The following is a 16,202-nucleotide window of genomic DNA, read 5'->3' on the forward strand; positions in this document are numbered from 1 at the left end:
TAAATAAATAATGAAATAATGAAATCCATTTTCACCTATCAATTCAGCACAGTTTAAAAAATACTAAAACTCAATGCTGGTAGGTAAATAGTTAATGTATAAACTGGCACAACCTTTTTGATTTAGTAATTCTAAGCATCTATTCTAAGGTCATTCGCCAACTGAAGAGGAAACTTCATTTAAAAAGATTTTCAATGAAGCGTTAACATTTAGCCTGCTTGTGAGAGTGTGTGTGCGTGCACTCGTGGGGGGCCAGTATAAAGCTTGGGGAAATAGTTTACTCACATAGTGTGAGTAAAAACATTTTTAATGTAAGACATTAAAATACTTTCAAAGTCATGGAAAAATATTCAAAACACAATGTAAACAAATAAAAGCTACTGCAAAATTAAATTTGTGTGATCTCTGTCACGAAGTTAAATACACATACAGAGCAAGAACAGTAGAAGGAAACACAGTTGACCCTTGAACAACGTGGAGGTCAGGGGCGCCAACCTGCCATGCAGTTGAAAATCCTCATGTAATTTATAGTCGGCCCTGCATATGGCCCTCTGCAGACCATGTAGTACTAGAGTATGGACAATGGGGAAAAAATCCACATGTAAGTGGACCCAGGCAGTTCAAACCCGCGTTGTTCAAGGGTCAGCTGTATTCAAAAATGGAAAGAAGAGCTCCCTCTGAATCTTGGGATTATGAATAAATTCTGTTTTCTTCTACACATTTCCTGTCTCTTTGGAATTTTCTGTAGTAATCAGATATTACTTTTTTCTCTTTAATAATTTTTTCTTATAAAAGGTTACAAATTTGTCAGTAATGTAGATTTTATGAAAAGTATGTCTATGCTATGCCATTAAGCTATCAGTATATGATCACTATCAATTTAGAAATTTGTAATAAATGATAGTTCAAGATGTGTGTGGGCTATTATGTATATGGTTGTGTAGTATATACGTGCGTACACAGACACCTACTAATGACTGAATGTCCTTAAAAACAAAACACAAAATGCAGAATGGTAATCATACAGGAGTATGGAGTATGAGTAGTCCTCCTTTAGGAGTATAAAGACAGTGGTTCCCAAACCTGGCTGTGTATCAACAGCATCAGGAGAACTTTTCTAAAAAGAAGAGGGGGAAAAGGGAAAAACAATATTCTGCATACCACCCTCCTGACTACTGAATCTCGGGAGAAGGGACCCAGGAATATGTAGTTTTAAACGCTTTTATTGCGATTCTGATACTCTTACAGATGTGGGAACCACTGGCATTCACATTTCCACGAAACAATTTTCATCTATAACAAATCCTCTGTAAAGTATATCAGAGAAGTTTTACTTGTCTGGAGAGAAAGGAGGTGAGATTATATATATATGTTCATGCTTCATTAAAAGTCTTTTTAAATGCATTTTCTCTTCAAATGGCTAATGACCTTAGAATAGATTCTTGGAATTACTAAATATATATATATTTTATATATGTATATATAGTGACTGTGCATAATATTAATGAAAATCTAAATAGTACTCCCCTCCAAATTTCAAACATGCTAATCTGTTTTCAAAATTGTTAATGGCCATTTGAAAGTATATATAATTTATGCAGAAGCTTCCTACAGTCAATATCCTTCTCCAAGGAAGAGATCAACAAAGAACACTGAATTTCTCCTGCTGAGCCATTCTTATGGACAGTGTTCAGAAGATTATTTTAAACAAGAACCCTTTTGAGACTTCAGCAGGAAGCCAAACCATTTTAAAGAAATTGAGAACATTTCTGTCACCATGTGTTACCCTTACTCATGGAAGTAGTGAAGACTTTCTGATTTACGCTGGGTATAAACCAAACGTTCCGGAAAAGGCAAAGTTACTATAGGGAAGCAGGGACTTCAAACAGTTACTCTGACCCCACCCCCCCCATCACCAGTGATGGTGACAACCACTACTTACGGTCAAGAGGAGGCCGCACGTTATAGAAGTTGATGTTCTTGGCAAATGCCCGGTTTTCTGAGAAGATAAAGGTCTGGACCACAGCTACAGTGAGGGCATGACAGAGGAGCGGCATTCTGACCCTGGGTGTGGAAAAGTCCAAAACTCATACACCTGCAGCGAAAAGAGACTGGTTGAGTTTATTTGCATTTTATACATCACTAGGAGTACGTTTTGCTTGTTTGGAAAGCTTGATTATTCAAATATATTCAACAATCTACTTGTTCTGTAGGGCCAGCACCTGTGAGTAAACTGCATTCTTCCCCATCAGATGAAAGTTGAGCAGTTGCTGCCTTTTACTGGGCAGGCCTCTGCACTCTGCAGGACGCCCAGTGGCCTGGGTTCCTGGAGATCAAGCAGCAGTCCTGGCCTGGCTGCGCCCCCTTCCACTGCTGCCTCAGTGGGCTGGCTTACTTCGTGCTGAACCACCTGATCTTTGAACAACCACAGGTCGGTTCAGAGGCATGCTCAGCTGAAGTTACAGAACCACCTGTCTGAAATTCCATCCCCTGAGTTAAATACCTATGGTTGATGAATTTTGCAACTCTTTCAAAACTTGGAAGAAACAATAAAAGTTGGAGCAGCAGGAAGGACACTGAGTAAAAGGGCAACCAGTTTGAGAAACAAAGTCTCTGCTGGATCCCAGAACACACAGACACTGAGAAGAGAAATAAGGGTAACCATGAAATGCCGTCCCCACCTGTTTCCGTCACTTCGGGAGCAAGGAGAAGCAGCCAGGTGGTTCTCAAGGAAACAGAATAACAGTTGTTTGAAAACCATACATATAACGTTAGTCCTGGCCCACAGATACTGTTCATCACTTTCGGCCACTTAAAGACAGCAGGGCCAAAACCCAGTGAAACAACAGATGTGCACACAGCACTGAGTAAGGTGTTCCATGTTAAGCCCCACAGGTTCCACCCTCTAGCAGCAGACCTGCTAGTAAGGAAATCTTCAGGAGACATGCTCGGAACCTGGAACATCACCACCAGCAGGTTCTCTTTGAGAAGGGGGAGGTGTGAGCCAGTAGAAAAAGTAAGTAACTTGGAGTCCAAAGACTTTGGTTCAGGTGCTAGCTCTGCTATTATTAGTGGCCTGACCGTGGGCAAGCTCTTTAAACTCTATTAACCTCCATTTCTTCATCTGTAAGGTGGCTTAATAACACCCGCCCTGCCCACACATTTGGGTAATTGTGAGCATCAAGTTAGAGGCTCAGGTAGGATCACATAGAACTGCTTGCATAAGAGCACCTGTAATACAAGTTCTGTGAAAATGCTATCTTAGGGTTCAAAAATATTGGCTAGGGGCTTCCCTGGTGGCGCAGTGGTTGGGAGTCCGCCTGCCGATGTGGGGGGCGTGGGTTCGTGCCCCGGTCCAGGAGGGTCCCGCATGCTGCGGGGCGGCTGGGCCCGTGAGCCATGGCCGCTGGGCCTGCGCGTCCGGAGCCTGTGCTCCACGGCGGGAGGGGCCACGGCAGTGGGGGGGCCCGCGTACCGCAAAAAAAATATATATATATATTGGCTAGGGACTCCCCTGGCAGTCCAGTGGCTCAGATTCCATGCTTCCACTGCAGGGGGCATGGGTTTGATCCCTGGTTGGGGAACTAGGCGTGGCCAAAAATAAATATATAAATTGTTTTATATATATATATATATATATATATATATATATATATATATATATATATATATGCATGCTGAACCTGTTTTCTTCTTGCTGAATCAATAGGTCTCAGGGGGTTTAGGGAGTCTTCCAAAGAAAAAAAGTTTGATGTCCACAAATGCAACCATAATCCTTCACATGGATACTTTCTTTGAAGCCAGGGTAAGAATGCATAAGTTCTAGGGATTTTATGCCCCCCCCTCTTGTGTTGTGGGTATACTGGTTTCGTATGGGTGGTTAATAATGCCTACCTATAGAGAATGAGCTGAAAATCAGACAGAATGTACCCACGACATCATATCATCCCTACAGATGATTTTGCTACTGAGAGAACTGAGTCCCTAAGGAAGGACTCAGGGTGAAAAGCCTGGTAAGTTTCACAAAACAGTAGTGCTAAACTTTGTACACTGCATTTCAGCTCAGTACGGAATCGGACCTAGTGATACACCAATATATTTCTAATTCTGTCCTTGTTCATTTTAGAAACGAAAATTGACCTTTCACAGTTATCAAGTTTCTAAATCCTACTGTTATGCTCTTTCTGAAGAAATGAACACTTAACCAACTCTATAATTCCTTACAGACCAGTGGTTATACTGACACAAATTCTGCTTCCCTATTCATTTCTCTGAGTTGGACTGTTCCGTATTCGTTATGAATCTGTAGCCAAGTAACTGATACCCCTTCTTGACACCAGTGGAGACCTTTTGAATGAGGGAGACTAATCCCTCTCTCACAAGCCTGAAAATGACTGTGTTCCAAGAGCCACCCACAAGTGCTCTTGTAACGTGGAGAGGATGCCTGAGATCACAGCATTCATTATCTACATTCAAGTCCCTTTTGCATCACTAAGCGACTATGGAAATTGAGACAAGTTGCTTAAGCTTTCCAAACCTCAGCTTCCCCATCTGCAGAACAGGCATAATGACAGTCCCTATTTCATAGTGTGGAGCTGAGGACTGAGTGACACCATGCATACAAAGCACTCAGCCAGTGCTGGGCACAAGGTCAAAGCTGTATTTATCAAGCACTCTCTGTTCGCTGGTAAAGAGCATTCATTGGCTCATGTACCTGCCTTCAGACCTACAATCTGTGTAGCTTCGTGCAAGTTCCTTAACTTCCCTGTATCACAATTTTTGCATCTATAAAATGGGAGTAATAACAATAATATGTACCTCATAGGGTTATAGGAATTAAATTAGTTAATACATATAAAGCACTTGAACTAATTTGCTACGTGCTTGGCATTTTGCTAATTCTTACGTAAGCATTTATCATGATGAACAAATCCCCAAATACTTTGGGATCACAATTCAGAACGCCTGATTTTCCTCACATAATCTCAGTGAGACAAAAGCCCATTCATTCATTCAACATACCATTATTGACACCTCGTACATAACAGATGTTTTTACCACTAGATCCCCAACAAGGTCTTTGCTCTCAAGCAATCTGCATTTTAGAGGGAGAAGACAGCCAGTAAATATGGAAAAGACCATACTTTCTGATCGTCATAAACTCTGTGGAGGAAAAATAAGGTGATATGTTAGTGAATAGCAGGACCTGCTTTATATATATGGTGGGCCCGGTACATCTGAGTAGGTGACATGTGCACAGGTGAATTAAATGTTGAGAAGAAAGCGTCCAAGCAAAGAATCAAGGGAAAAGAAACCAAGGTCCTCAGTTGGGAAGAAGTGTGCCTCGTCGGGGGAACTCAGAAAGCAGCCAGCGTGATGAGAGCATGAGAAAGGGGGAAAGAGACAAAGCCAAGCCAGTGGGGTCAGGCCACACACGCACTTGGCAAGCCGTGGCAAGGATTTCAGGTCCTGCAAAGTCAAGAAACTGTTCGAATTTACATTATCTAGTTTTGAAAAATACTCTCAAGAAAGCTTTGGAGAGTAGTAAGTGGTCCCAAACACCTAGCCTTATTTCTAGCTCGTGGAAGAAAGGAAGGCAAGTAAGAGTGCATTCCTTTCTTCCAGGAGGAATACAGAGCTCAGATACACCACAAAGCTTCTTCTGAATGGATGACAGAAGACTTAAAAAACGACTGAATGAACAACAAACCCAAGAATTAGACTTGTGTTTTGGTTTCTCCTTTCCTGGAAAGAGCACTGTAGGGAGGATGGTCTCATTACTATTATATAACAGGACAGGGGGGGTTCAGGGGCAGTACATGCCAAGATCCTTGCATGGCCTGAAACAGCATCCCCTCAAAACATGTCCGCACAGCTTGTTCTAGCACAGAAGATGAAAATAGTGAAAAACATACCACAAGAATATTGCTTCCATATAGACTAGATGTATTTTCATTTCCATTTTTAGTTAAAACAGCATAGCCTTATTCTATCAAAATCCTCCAAAACTGCAAAGGTTTTACCTGTCAAATGAAGACAGCACTAAATAACAGTATGTCACATTTTCCAGAGCATGCTTTATAATCTATCACTACATACTGCTTTTCTCCCAAGCACCTATATTTATCTCTGTCTTTCAGTATATAGGTTTGTGTTAACATGACTGCTTTATTTTTTCACAACGAAAAGACGTTAGGATAATGAAAAAGCAAATGACTATAGTATCTGAAAATTGTTTTACATTTGGAATCATTTCACGGAGACTCTGAACTAAAAATTATCTGCTGAAACTTTGCTGAGTAGGCTCTTGTTGCAATCTTTCTAGCAGAACAAGGTTATAGCAGAGCTTGTATTCTGCCCCAGAAGGAAAAAAAATCTTCAATACAAGCTAGACTAAACCATTCTGGTACTTTCTCTAGGACCATCACATAGAGCAGAGCTCTTCATATGGGGGAGAGGGGACCTGTGAGCTTCTTAAGGTTATTTGCAAAATTGTGTCCATACATATTTTCCCCCTGGGTTGAGTCTCTCAAAGGAATCTGAGACCTACATAATGGTTAATAAGAACAGCTGCTTGCTGACTCAGAATATGGCCGTTACGATTTGGCCTCCTGTAACTTAGATGTTTTCTTAGAAAGCTCCACATCCATGTTAGGTATCTGGGCCACACTTCTCAAACTCAAGGGTACCTCAAAACGTTCCTCCCCAGACACAGCGCATTACCATCATCCATCTTTCCCAGAGAGTAGACCTTGTCAGAAACCCCTCACCCGTGGTGCTGGTCTTTATTTTATGAGTCCTCTCTTCGGAAGGTACATTAATTTTTGTTCCAGAATGCAGTGTGCTGCTTTGCCGAGAGGGAAGGGATTTTTGCAAGGTGCATTGGTAGGGATACAACAGGGGTAGGCAACTCTCAGGCATTCCAGGGAACAGCAGGTAGCCAGATTCGTAAATTTAGGAAACCCCAAGTGAGAATGGCCCGCTACTGCCCGGAGTCAAGGACCTACGTGGCCCTTGGTCCACAAGCATGACTATTTCCCAGGGCTGAGCCATGGCCATCATCTCCTCCTATATGTGGCATTTTTAAGCTTCCTTGGGGAACGTGCGGGCCTGAGGACGTGACACATCCTTGACCTCAAACTCTTTTGAGGTAGGAAGAGGACTACATTACTTTTTATATTCCCTAGGCCCATACTCTCAGCACATGGTAGATAGTCAATGAGTACGTCTGGGAATAGAACCAACATCATTAGCTATGACCTATATAAGGAGCACCTTTCTTAGCAAGTAAGACAAAGGCTGTGGGCAGTAAGGAGCTGCCAGAGCATCCAAAGATGATAAAGAAATGATGGAATCAAAAGGAGACGTGAAACAGAAGAGGCCAAGCAGAGGTGGTACATACTGGCACTTCCTGCACAATTGCTAATCATGAGTCAGCAAGCACCAGGCCAACCTGCACTGCCAATAAAACAAATGAAGTACATAATTTAAGGGGAGCAGCTCTCCTAAGTCCAACATGCCTATCAACACTCGCATTCACACCTTCCTGCAAGCATCACTTATCCCACAGTAAGACGCTTTAATGACAACCTAATAGGCCTGGCTCCCCTGTAAAAAGAATAGAAGGCAAAGAGGAAATTCAACATGAGTGCTGGAATTTTACTCAGAAACAGTGGAAAAGATGAAAACACTCCTCTGAAAAGGAGAAATCTGACGGAAACCTTTACCATCCATTCCAAGGGTGGTACTACTTGCTTCTGGCTATTAGGAGAGGTTGGCCAATGGAGATACTCTGCTTCTCATTAAATTTGGGAAGAGCATCACGGGATCTAAGCTGAGACTCTGCTCCAGCTCTCTTCCTTGAGGGGAACCTCGCCTGGGCACTGAGAGCCCAGCTCCTGCGGCTCAGCTGTTACCTTCTCTGACAGATTCTCTGCTCCGGTACATGAAGAGTTTCTTTTCCCCGCTAAGTTTAAATATTAATTTTAAAGATATTGAATTTAGCATTTCTATGTGCCTGAAGCAAAATACAAGAGAGAATTTAGCTTATGCTCCATCCATCATGTTCATCTGAAAATACAAAAATCTCCGTGGAGTACCATGGATTCTATCTACTCTTGCATAATAACATTCAGTAGGGAAAAATAGAATCATGATTCAACCTCTCAGTCCTGCTTGTCCACATCTTGAAAGCAGCATGATCATAAGTCATGCATTCATACTAGTACTGTGCTGAGCACTTAGTATACAACACTGAATAAGAGAGACACAGTCCCTGTGCTGTCACACGTTATTGGAGCCCAAAAGTCAACGTGAACCACTAGTGAGCTGTGACTGTCAAGAGTTAATACAGTCATCTTTGAGGGGGGAAAACAATGGACTTTTGAGTCAAGTAGACCTAGGATAAAATTCTGGTTCTACATTTAGTAATCAGGCAACCGCAGAGTTAAGAAATATTGTCCCCGTTTGCCACTAAGACAAGCGAGGCTTAGAGTCGTGTAGGTAACATTTCTAAACTGTGTGGATTGAGTGCAATTACATAGGTAATGTACATTTTACTTAGAGATGTTGAAGACATGTTCTCTCCCTTCCCTCCCTCCCCCCAGGCTTTTTCAGGTAACATTAGCAGGAGAATAGAGATCAGATCAAGGGATATAACTGTCCAATTCCATTCCACACCAGCTGGACCAAATCTAGTAAACTGTGTTGAGTTCTCTGCACTCATTTCTTAAGAAGATTCAGAAGTTCTCTCTATCGCAACCAAGTGAGAAGTTGGAATGAATGACTGCCAAGGTTCCTTTCACTTCTAATATTCTATGATTTTAGGGGAAGGATATTAATGAAGACTTTAGTTATGCCATAAAAAGTCATAAATGTAATACAATATCATAATATTTCAGATTTCTGCTATACTCTTTTAAAGTAAAACTTAAAAAAAAAATCTCATAAAGCACAGGATCAAAGACTCACAGAACTGAGTATCTCATTTCTAAACATAAAGCTGTGCATTTTGCAGTGCTAAAGATGGGAGTTTTTCCCACTACATGCAACTGTGATACAAGATAATGTCTAAAACAGTGCTATTATTAAAATAACTTCATTATGCAAATCAATTGTGAATTAATACAGGGCCCATAAGTGTGTAATTTGGGTGAAGAAATAGTCTCATCAATTTTAAAGACATCTTTTTAAACGTGATTCAAATTTTAAGAAAAAGCTAAAAGACACTTCCAAAGTAATAGCTTTTCAGCTGCATTTAAAAAAAATAAATTTAGGGCTTCCCTGGTGGCGCAGTGGTTGAGAGTCCGCTTGCCGATGCAGGGGACGCAGGTTCGTGCCCCGGTCCGGGAAAATCCCACATGCCGCGGAGCGGCTGGGCCCGTGAGCCATGGCCGCTGAGCCTGTGTGTCCCGAGCTGGTGCTCCGCAACGGGAGAGGCCACAACGGTGAGAGGCCCGCGTACCGCAAAAAAAAAATAAATTTATTTTATTTACTTATTTTGGGCTGCGTTGGGTCTTCGTTGCTGCGCGCGGGCTTCCTCTAGTTGCACGAGCGGCGGCTACTCTTCGTGCGGTGCACAGGCTTCTTACTGCGGTGGCTTCTCTTGTTGCAGAGCACGGGCTCTAGGCGTGTGGGTTTCAGTAGTTGTGGCATGCGGGCCCAGTAGTTGTGGCTTGCGGGCTCTAGAGTGCAGGCTCGGTCGTTGTGGCACATGGACTTAGTTGCTCCACGGCATGTGGGATCTTCCTGGACCAGGGCTCAAACCCGTGTCCCCTGCATTGGCAGGCGGATTCTTAACCACTGCGCCACCAGGGAAGTCCTGCATTTTTGTCAAAGATACAATTTTACATCTTTTTGAGAAGGCTGTCATGACACAGAAGAATAAGAAGGTAAGAACTCCATGTGAACAAGATTAGATGTTTAGGAGTTAGAAACAGGACTCCTTTTAAAAAGAATCAAGATTGGTTTGTCATGTTGTATTGAACTATGTGGACAAATGGTAGGAATCTAATAAAACTATGTTAATTGATTATATTTGAGAGTATCCTTCACATAGGTGGAATAATTTTTACCCAGTTTGCTTCCATAAATGATTTTTAGGAGGCTGATGCCAAGTCATTTATGCATTAAACCTCTCAAAATATGGAGTCAAAACCATATTGGATGAGAGGAAAATAAAGATCCTAAGCCCTTCTATGAATGGTGTTCCTCTGCTGTATGTCACGCTTTGCTCTGTACTTCCCAGGAGCCAAGAGAGACACACATGGAACACACATTCTCATTAACATTCTCATTATTTGTAAAAAGAAAACTCCCCCTGATCCTTAATTCTCAAATTAGTGGTCCCTATGCGTGTTTATACAGAGAGCAGCAAACAACACATGGATAATGCCCGAAATTTGTTTTGAAGAGCTCCAGATGCATCTCTCATTTGGCCGTTTCTTTAAAAAAGCCAAAGGCATAATATTAAGAGGTAATTTTACAAAGATATTTCCACTGCCAGGCAGGCAAATGAGAGAGATTATTTTCTTTTCTGTGTGAGAGGGGTATTTTTAAATTTGAGAGGAAGATACAATAACTGGACAGAAGTTCTGCGGGAGAGCTGCAGGCACACAGGTGTTGGTGCTGTTAATGGGTGATTCTACCAGCAGAACTGCAAGGATATAAACTGAGTGGCAACAGAGGCTGGGCACGGAAGACATCGTTTTTATGTTCCCTATCCTTGCTTGCTGTACTGAACTCATTTCTTTTAATAACCAATCAAAGTTCACATAATAGAAATCTAGGCTGAAATGTCCGACAGCTGGCTAAGGATCCATTATTCTATAATTGTTGAGTGGAGGAGAACCACCCCAAAGATGCATTCTCAAACACATGGCACTCGTGTGAAAATAGCACTCATGCGTGAAGATAGAACTCAACTGAGAAAATAGCTTTCAAGGTCACTAGACGTGCAGGTGACGGCTAGCACTTCTGACTTCATTTAGTCTCAGCTGAGGTAGAAAAATGACCATAAAACTAGAGTGTATACACACAGATGTGTCTCTCATTTGAATCTCTCTGTATATATTCTAATATGATGGAATATCTGTACCAAAGCAGAAATCTTAGATGACAAGTTCATCTGGATATGTGTGTGTGTGTGTGTTTACGTATGTGTATGTGCATCTGCATATACACACGAATACACGTATCTTATTGAATGAATTCACTGCTTAAGCACTATGTGCCAGGTGATAAAGAATCCCTAGAACTCTGTTAAGAGACTGTATTACCAATCACGTCCAATGCTTTCAGCACCTGCACCGTTATCTGTCATTTGGGAGAGCTTTAGGATGCAGAACTCTTACTATGCATTCGTCCTGTCCTTCTTCTGTGCTGAGGCTTTATGTCACTGACCACTGTTTATAACACTAGCTCAAATTATTCCTGATTCTATATCTAAAAATGTATTATACAAGAACACGTTCATGGCTATCATTCTGAAACAGAAGGGCACTTGAAAACCAACAATAGACTACACGCAATGGCAAAAGATTATCGTGCTGACTTCTTTGCACAGTCACAAAATCCAGAACAGATTATTCAAAGAACTCTCTGGAAGCTGACAAGCTTATAAAAGCAATCCTAATAAAAAAATTTCTGCATTCTACATATATAACAAAGTTACAGCATGTCATCTGCTCTATAAATTGTCACTATTACCACTTGGAGCAGAAGGAAATGTACATATATAAAGATATATATGTGCATAATTTTATATTCCCAGAGGAAACTGAAAAAGTATGTGCATTAAATAGTGTTTCCATTGCAACATGAAAAACGACGCTTAAGCAATGGTTCACAGTCCCACAAGGGTAAAGTCAAGTGTAAACGCTGCCTAGTATAATGGGGGGAGAATGGACGGGGCACTCAGGCATGGGAGCAAATTCTGATCCTGTCACTAGTTGGATCTATTACTTCTGGCTGATCCCTGTACAGCTCTGAGGTTCAGTTTCCTATCAGTAAAATAGAGATATTAAATATCTATTTTGCAGAGAGTTGTGGGAATTAAAGGACAAGGAATAAGTCCCTACCCATTGCTGCTTTTTCAAATTATTAAATAAATTTAAAAGCTAAAAATAGAGATTTATGGTTTCTCAGTGAATAACATACCAGCCAGTATCGTTACGATTACGCTGTATCTGGCGAGATTTAAGACTGAAATTCAATACACATATTTTCAGCTCTCAAATACTATGATTATCTGAGCATATATGAGAGAAGAATGTAAAACTCCTCTGGAGACAGATTTTAAGAAAACTACTCTAGAATATATGTGGGCACAATATTTAGGCCTCAGTGGAACATTTTCATTTATCTTCTTTCTGATAAATCTGTATTCTTTGTCTACGCTCATAAAGAAAAGGCAGTTCTCATGACGTGTGCTCGAGAAAGCAAGTCTCTGTGCTCTCACATGTGTCATTACCTTGTATTTCTCACTCTTTAAAGGCCCAATTTCAGTATTTCTCCCTCATGAAAACTTTGTGTCCACTCCACCCCATGGAATAGTCCCCACCCTGAAAAAAGCATGGGGTTCATTTGGGGACACAAGACTGCCCTCCTTGCTGAGCACTGGGGTGGGCACGGCAGCTCCAATCCTTGCCTTGAGATGGGCTAAAGGTCTCTAAAGGACTCACACACTTGCAGGCCTTACCTTTAAAAAAAAAAAAAAAAAAAAAGTAAAGCTTTTCTATCTTTTCCACCAACAGAATTTCCATTTCCATTTCCATGTTCACTGTTCACTTCGATTTTAGGTGAACGATGTGAAGATTGTGAGAACTCTATTTTCAACAACTGAAGTTCTGCCCACTGATGGCCTATTCACATGTGGTTCAGCACACACTAGGTTAGGCCTTAAATATGCTATGACCACACGATCTTCCCAAGCTATCCTAAAAGGGTGAAAGGAGGTGAACCCTGCTGGGCTTTCACCTCTTGCTCCTGTAGCCCCACCCTCCAACCTTGTGCACCCTGCTCTGTGCCCTGGGAAGCCAAGCTATGAAGACCAGGCACACAGCTCCCTTTTCCACCGGCTTTCAGCTTCGTTTGGCCAATGGCAGAAACTGGCAGATCAGAGGGTGGGCAGAGAGTGAGACTGGGGAAGTTACTAAATGGCTTCTCTCTGTTGCCAGCTATGAAGACTAGGTGAACCCACACCACTGTAAACAGCCCCTTATTCATTCTCTTAAGTAACACCAGTCTGAATATGCCATCTCATTCCTGCCAGGACCCTGACTAAGCCTTGAATCCAGTCTCAAAACACCAGGAAAAGAGCCAGACTGAACCAGAGCATCAGGACTTGCTGTTACAGCAGGTATTAATACGAACAGCTGCAATGACTTTACCAGAAGAGCATAAGAACAGTTGTTACTCTTATGTCATAAAAAACCAACAATTGGATTTATGCTACAAACCAATCAAGGTGAGACTGAAGTCTTTAAAAAGCAAATGAGAATATCAACAAGAAAAATCCAGCTGAAAATTATTCTATAATCCCATGCAAATATTACAAGCCCACCAAAATGCAGCTTTTTCTGCTGCTACCATCACTGAAGAACATCACTAAATAAGGAGAAGGGTGGGGGGCAAGATTCCTGAACCTCAATAAAAGAGCTGAGAAAAATGAACACATTGAACATAGCACTGAAGCCCACGGAAGCTTTAGTGTATTCAAGGCTGCACTCTTGCAGCATCATAGAACCTAACACATATCTACACAGAGATGTAAGTTTATTTAAATAAATTCACAGAGGAGAGGGGCCAAGATGGGGGAGTAGAAAGACCCTGAGCTCACCTCCTCTCATGAGCACACCAAAACAACCTCTGCAGAACAACCACCCATAAAAAAAAAGACTAGAAGCTACCAGAAAAGATCTTCTCCAACTAAAGGCATAAAGAAGGAACCACAAGACAAGTAGCAAAGGCAAACTCAAGATATAATCAAATTCCATACCCCAGGGTGGGCGACCCACAAACTGGAGAATTATATTGCAGAGGCTCTTCCACAGGCATGAGACTTCTAGGCCCCCTGTCAGGCTCCCCAGCCTGGGGGGGTCCTGCATCAGAAAGATGATACCCTAGAGCATTCGGCTTTGAAGGCCAAGGGGTTAATTTTGGGAGCCTCACAGAACTCAGGGAAATAGAGATTTCATTCTTAAAGGGCCTACCCAAAATCTCACACATACCAGGACCCAAGGCAAAAGCAGTAATTTGATAGGACCCTGGGCCAGACCTACCTGCTTGTCTGGGAGAGTCTCCTGGAGAGGTGAGGGATGGCTGCGGCTCACGCAGGGGACATAGACAATGGTGGCAGCCATACTGGGGAACATTCTACCCATGAACACTGCTGATGGCAGCTGCCATCTTGGCTCAAGACCTGGCCCCACCCAACAGCCTTTAGGCACCAGTACTGGGATGCCGCAGGCCAAACAACTAACTGGACAGAGACACATCCCTATCCATCAACAGATGACAGGCTGCCTTAAGATTTCCTGAGCTCACAGCTGCCTCTAAAAACACCCTAGATACAGCCCTGCCTACCAAAGGGCCAAGACACAGCTCCGCCCCCCGGTGGGCAGGCACTGGCCCTTCTCTCCAGGAAGCCTGCAAAAGCCTCTAGACCAGCCTCATCCACCAGGGGGCAGACACCAGAAGCGAGAAAACTACAATCCCACAGCCTGCGGCTCCTGCTCGCAGCAGGCCAGATCTTAACCTGGGAACAGCTGGGCCCAGGTCCTGGCCCTGTCCACGAGCAGGCCAATGCAAACTTCAGGACACCACAGACCCCGTACCCAACTGTGTCAGGAACACCACCCCCCAAACAATCTGAAATGAGATCTGAGATCCCTGGGCCCTGCAGCCAGACTACAGGAAACAGCTCTGTCTACCAGTGGTCCAGCACTAACTCCAGGACCTGGCCTCACCCACCAGTGGGTGGCCAACAGCTGTGGAGTCTTCAGGACCCTGACTCTGGCCATTGGTGAGCCAAAACTAGCCATAGGACCCCTGGGGTTCTGCAGCCAGCCTCCTCGTGACCAGGCCCTGCTAACCAGCAGCCAGTAATCATGAGGGCCTGCAGAGTACAAATGCAGAGTTTTAAAAATGCATTTGAAATTAAGAGATCGGCAACTTAAAACAATATATATATATAGAGAGAGACTGCTATAGAAAAACCTCATGATAACCACAAACCAAACATCCATAATAGATATACATACAAGAAAGGAAAAGGAATCCAAACTTAACACTAAATATAGTCATCAAATCACAGGAGAATAAAAAAAGAAGAAAGGGGGGAAAAGACCTATAAAGACAAATACAAAACAATTAACAAAAGGGCAATAAGAACATACATATCGATAATTACCTTAAATGTAGTCAGGTTAAATACTCCAACCAAAAGACATAGAGTGGCTGAATGGATACAAAAACAAGACTCATATATATGCTGCCTAGAGAGACTCATTTCAGATCTAGAGACACATATAGACGGAAAATGAGGGGTTGGAAAAAAGTATTCCATACAAATGGAAATCAAGGAAAGCCAGAGTAGCAATACATGTATCAGGCAAAATAGACTTTAAAATAAAGACTGTTACAAGAGACAAAGCAACACACTACATAATGATCAAAGGATCAATCCCAGAAGATATAACAATTGTAAATATATATATGCACCCAACACAGAAGCACCTAAATATTTAAGGCAAATATTAACAGACATAAAAGGAGAAATCAACAATGATACAATACGGTAGGGGACTTTAACACCCTACTTATATCAATGGACAGATCACCGAGACAGAAAATCAGTAAGGAAACACAGGCCTTAAAAACCACATTAGACTAAATGGAATTACTTGATATATAGAGAGCATTCCATCTGAAAGCAGCAGAATATACATTCTTTTCAGGAGCACATTGAACAGGATCCAGGATAGATCACATGCTAGGCCACAAAACAAGCATTGGTAGATTTAAGAAAACTGAAGTCAAATCACGCACCTTTTTGACCACAATGTTACGAGATTAGAAATCAACTACAAGAAAAAAACTGCAGAAAACACAAACACATGGAGGTTAAACAATATGCTACTAAACAACCAATGGATCATTGAAGAAATCAAAGAGGAAATCAAAACATACCTAGAGGCAAAAGA

At 42.1% G+C, this 16,202-nt stretch overlaps 1 protein-coding gene and 1 long non-coding RNA gene across 2 annotated transcripts in view; one reads left to right on the forward strand and one right to left on the reverse strand.

The window, feature by feature from the left end:
• LOC115851071 (uncharacterized) overlaps positions 1-16,202 on the forward strand; it is a 137,766-nt gene that overhangs the window by 109,610 nt on the left and 11,954 nt on the right. The gene's annotated exons all lie outside the window — the stretch shown is intronic.
• Positions 1-16,202, reverse strand: part of LYPD6B (LY6/PLAUR domain containing 6B) — a 233,098-nt gene that overhangs the window by 17,485 nt on the left and 199,411 nt on the right. Inside the window, exon 3 of the mRNA XM_030852812.2 lies at positions 1,943-2,095. Coding sequence (XP_030708672.1) covers positions 1,943-2,057 — 115 coding nt within the window. The 5' untranslated portion in view covers positions 2,058-2,095. The remainder of the gene's footprint in view (positions 1-1,942; positions 2,096-16,202) is intronic.

The sequence above is a fragment of the Globicephala melas genome, chromosome 7, assembly GCF_963455315.2.
Source record: "Globicephala melas chromosome 7, mGloMel1.2, whole genome shotgun sequence".
NCBI lineage: Eukaryota > Metazoa > Chordata > Mammalia > Artiodactyla > Delphinidae > Globicephala > Globicephala melas.